The 5,245-nt window shown below is 34.3% G+C and overlaps 1 protein-coding gene across 1 annotated transcript; it reads right to left on the bottom strand.

Moving 5' to 3' along the window:
• Positions 1–452: 452 nt before the first annotated feature.
• LOC126747044 (E3 SUMO-protein ligase ZBED1-like) lies at positions 453–4,986 on the bottom strand. The gene is made up of 2 exons (XM_050455525.1): positions 4,801–4,986; positions 453–1,415 (listed from the first exon to the last, which is right to left on the bottom strand). Exons 1-2 carry the CDS (start codon positions 4,984–4,986, stop codon positions 453–455), a joined length of 1,149 nt encoding a protein of 382 aa, XP_050311482.1.
• Between the last annotated feature and the right edge of the window lie 259 nt (positions 4,987–5,245).

The raw sequence follows: 5,245 nt of genomic DNA, 5'->3' as shown, positions 1-5,245 counted from the left end.
AGTGTAACACAAACGGGAAACGGAGTATTCGGAATTCGAGCATTGAAAATGTATTATGATTATGAAAGTAGCGGATAGAGATGGGTTATGGCGTGACTGGAAATACGGAAATATTTTAATATTTTGTTTCCGTGTAATATTTTTATTGTCATCCATTAAATTTAATATTAAATAAAAGTACTAATTGGAAAAAAAATTAATTTCAAAAAACAAAATTACATTTTTAATAAAAAGCTGTTTCGAAAAAATCATATATTCTATGGAATAGAAATAACTTGTTTATTATTAATTTATAAATATTTATTAAAGAAAAACTTGAAACTTAGCTATTCAACAAGAGTATATAAAACTGTAACATATAGTAAGTATAACAGTCAGGGAAAAGCGTTAAAAGAAGTGAAAAATAGAAAAAAAAATCTAAAAAAGTCTGAAATAATAAACGTAATAAAAACTCAAAGTAACTTTTGATTAACATTTAAAAACATAATTTTTTTTACTTTCTCTAACTTAATGCGACTTCGCCGCTCCGAAATAATAAGACCAGTCTTTGAAAACATGCGTTCACATGCAACTGAAGTTGAAACTGTTCCAAACTTGCATCGGACGACATGGCTTAAATTTGGAAAAACCGCACCATTGTTAGCCCACCACTTCAAAGGATCCTCGTTCCTTGGGATAATTTCTTCCTCCAAGTAACGGTTTACTTCAACTATAGCACGTGCCTGCGGACTTTGATTGACTTTAGGATGAGATGACACCGACTTATTAAACTGCTTCCAAAGGTCAAATAGTGGCTTTTCTGACGTCGCATTACCGGCACCAACCTCTAAACCTGCTTCTCCAGTCGTTTCGCACCTTGCTCTTATATTTTGAGCTACTAAACCAGTAACATATTCCTTCGCCTTATCTGAAACGACAGGATTACTAAAACCAATATTCTTAAACCTTGGATCCAGAAATGTTGACACAATTAGGGTCTTACTGGACTCTAAATCTCCAAGCCGCGATGTTATGTTTTGTATAAGATTTTTTATAAAATTTTGGCTAACTTCGGTAGTAAACTGATCGCTATTCAACATCTCATTACAAACATTTTTCAACCCATTTGTCATGATTATAACTAAAGATAATGTGACGTATTTTTCTCCAGACATTAACTCAGTTACATCAAAAAATGGTTTTAATATAATTACTAATTCCTTCATAAATGTCCACTCCTCTGTGGGAATGACTGGCAGAGAAACTGAATCCATTAATGCTAGAGTTGTTCGTATTGCTTCTTCTAACTCCACAAATCTTTCTAGCATTAGATATGTGGAGTTCCATCTTGTTGCTACGTCCTTTTCGAGCTTTTTTGGTTCTTTGCCATGTTGTCGTTGAACATTATCGAATTTATGTTTGGCGTTCGCACTTTGCTTAAAATGTGTCACAATTTTACTAATTTTGCTTAAGGTCCTTTCCTGAATTAACTTTAGAGCATCGGCTACTATTAAATTTAAGGTATGTGCATAGCAACCAAAAGTCCACAGTAATCGCTTTCTTTATATTTGCAGCGTTATCTGAAATGCACAGCAAGATGGACTTTTCAGGTATATTCCAAGAAGAAACAACATTTAAAAGATTATCTGCTAAATTCCTACTGCTGTGCCCTCCCTCATACCCAACGCAATCCAAAAGAACAGATTTGACATTAAATTCAGGATCTATGAAATGTCCTGTAACTGCCATTACACTATCTGTATTTCGAGATGTCCAGCAGTCTGTTGTAATTGTCATAGATGTGACTTCTCTTAAAACATCCGAAACTTTGTTCTGCAGTTCTTCAAATCCTCCTGGAAGAAGGGCATTACTTAAAGTTTTTCTAGTAGGCAATTTATACCTAGGGTTTAGAGCTAAAATAAAAGCTTTAAAACCGGAGTCTTCAACCACGGAAAATGGCTGAAAATCTTTTATAACAAGATTCAATGGAAGCTCGTCCAATTTTTTTTGTTGGGACATTGTAATACTCTTATGAGTATATTCAGGCATTAACTGTTGCTGCATCTTTTTAGCTTCAGATCGAGCCGAGGGAATTATATTTGATGAACTTCCTTTAGAAGTCGATGGCGAGGTCGATGGCAACACACTTGTATTAGAACTACAGGGTTCACTAACAGTAGAAGTACCACCGTTTTGAATATGCTGTTCAGTATTTGCTTTTCTAGTGTTCTGAACACGTTCAAATTGATGCAGTCTTACAGAAGGATGTTTTCTGCTAAGATGTATTTTAAGGTTCGTTACAGACGTTTTATATGAAAAAACTGACTTACATATATTACACTTGGCTTTGCTTTTATCTTCATCTGAGACTGAGAAGAAGTTCCAAATATCTAATTTCTTATTCATGTTGTTAGTTGAATAAAAGAACCTAAATAAATATACAAATAAATAACAACTTCAAAACAATTCAATGCAATTTACCTTTTTAAATTCTAATCTTCGAACAAGCAAACACAGCACACTAACTTTGAATTAATATTTTGAAATATTTCACACCTTTCTATTGTCTTTTATCCTACTATGATACTACGTTATATATGCTACTTTTTCCACAATAACTAACACATAGGACTGGATGTGACCAATCGCCCACCAAAAAAGGCAAATAACCCGCATTCCCATTGGTTTATCGACGGTGAATCCCAGGCGCCCGCCAATCGTTTAATATAGAGACAGAAAAACAATAACAAATCGAGAATAAAGCCCTGTCTGTAAATCCCAGGCGTTCGCGCCTGCTTCCAATCACAGTATTTTGTTTCATACCTCTCCTTGAAGGATTGAAAAGTTTCAGGACTTCTAGGGATCACTACCACCTGCCATCTATGCTGTTCTAACAATTTTGTTGTTTTATTTGCGGTGAAATTTCTTATTTCGATAATTAACATTTGAGAGTTTGAGGTTTGAGTTATTGTAATTCATTAAACAAAAAGTGAAGGCAACGAGCACCTACACTAAAAGTTTCAACAAAATATTGCTTAAAACAAAAAAACACCGAATGACAAAAATTTTCAAAATGAAATTTCAAAATTTAGCTAATAAATTAAAAAAAAAGCAAATATTCTTTATAAAGTTATTTGTCATTGTCTTCAACGCTACTCGCTACTTATAAAGTAACACTGTAGCAACTGCTATTTAAATAGCAGCTTTAATTAACTGCTATTTTTGTGTAGCAGTAGCAAAAGCAACTGCTATTCAAAAATAGCTGGGTCGACACATCTCTACTAATGAGTGACATTGAAAGACAAGGCGCGCACCGGTCAGGGTCGGGTTGTGAGTTCGCCGATCGGATCACTGAACCTACGACCCGACCGCGACCAATCCGTGCGAATTTGTGTATGTGTGGGTACCGCAGATTTGTCCAGTGTGACTTCAGCCTGCAGCAGTTAAACGTGCGCTAAAAGTGAATTGAAAATGTCTTTCGAAGACAACAAAGTTTTTTGGGAAGAATTTATTCTTCTATATCAAGAAAATCCCTGCCTTTGGGATATCAAAAGTAAAGATTATCGCAACAAGCAAAAGAAAAATGCTGCTTATGATATTTTAATTAACAGTTGCAAACCACTTTTCCCAAATGCAAACAAGGAATTTGTTATAAAAAAGATGTCATCATTACGGGCATCTTTCCGGCGGCAACTAAGGCGGATTAATGGCGCTAAAAGAACAGGAACGGGGGCAGAAGATGTACCAGAACCTACGTTATGGTACTTCGATCTATTGTCGTTTCTTATGGATCAAGAAGAGTCTCGTCCAGCAGTGTCTTCGATATTAGACGACAATAACATCGAGGAGAACTCACATACCTTAGTAAGTATTTTTTTATCTACCTTGTTTGTATAATGTAACTCAGAAAAAAATTAAAGTCGTTTGAAAGCAAGGGCGTAGATATGGGGGAAGGGGGTAATTACCCCCCCAGAATAATGTATTTATATTAAAAAATATATATAAGTATAAAAAAAATAAATTAAAAAATTAAAATTAATAACATTTGCAACAGTGCTAAACTGAGATTAAATCTAACATATGTATATATACCGGGTGTTTTTCAAAAGTGGCTCACCCCTATAACTTTTTTATTTTTTAAGATAAAAAAATGAAATTTGGCAACAGTGTATGGGTCATTGAGATGAATTAAATGGCGTATTCAATTATTTTTTATCACTTCCGGTTTGACCGGAAATGACCATAACTTTCGATTTTTAAATGGGACCCTCTGTATATTTTATTTTTATTCGATAGAAAATGTCATTCTGCGTACAATGACACCTATATGTCAACTTTTGACATATCTGTTAAAAAATATTTAGGTTTTTTAAATTCAATCTAGAGTGCCATTGACTTCGTTAAAATCGTTAATTTAACATCAAGTAGCCCTAGAAAAATATAATTGACCGTCTTTTACCCATACACTGTTGCCAAATTTCATTTTTTTATCTTAAAAAATAAAAAAGTTATAGGGGTGAGCCACTTTTGAAAAACACCCGGTATGTTTGTATAATATGTTATTGTAGACTTACATGTACCTACATACATTAACTTCCAAAATAATTACCCCCCCAGAAAAAAATAATATCTACGCCCTTGTTTGAAAGAGGTGGTGGATTAAAAAAAAATTATAATAATTATTATTTAATGAAAACCCAAAATTCACTACTTTACGTACTTTATTCAAATTAGACATAAATGAATTTATCAGTGTACAAATCTATCTTGGAAGTCGACGGCACCAGCATTATTGTAATATTCCTTGTATCCATTTCGTACCATTTTGGCGTCAATAGTAGGAACGTCGTGCCTAGAAATATCCAGTGACGTTAGTTCTGAATTAGTGTGCCTATCGTCACCTAATAAAACAGTTCCAGAGTTAACGTCTTCTCTATCAATATGATTAGGTTGAATATATGTAGTACTCTTGCCTCGTAATAGGTTATGTAAAACACAACAAGCCATTACGATGTCGTCAACTGTCTCTACTTTGGTAGCTATTGGTGTTAGCAAAACCCTAAATCTATTGGCCAGAATTCCAAACGCATTTTCGACTACACGACGCGCACGGGAAAGTCGATAATTGAAACATTTTTCCCCATAGTCAATTCTGGTGGTGTGTCTGTAGGGTTTCATAAAATTCGTCATAAGACTGAACGCTTCGTCTCCTATAAACACAAACGGTAATTTGTTTCTAATTCCTGCCATACTGATTGGCTCAGGC

The sequence above is a fragment of the Anthonomus grandis genome, chromosome 18 (assembly GCF_022605725.1).
Source record: "Anthonomus grandis grandis chromosome 18, icAntGran1.3, whole genome shotgun sequence".
In the NCBI taxonomy this organism is placed as follows: Eukaryota; Metazoa; Arthropoda; class Insecta; order Coleoptera; family Curculionidae; genus Anthonomus; species Anthonomus grandis.
This window is presented reverse-complemented; position numbering and strand designations above follow the sequence as displayed.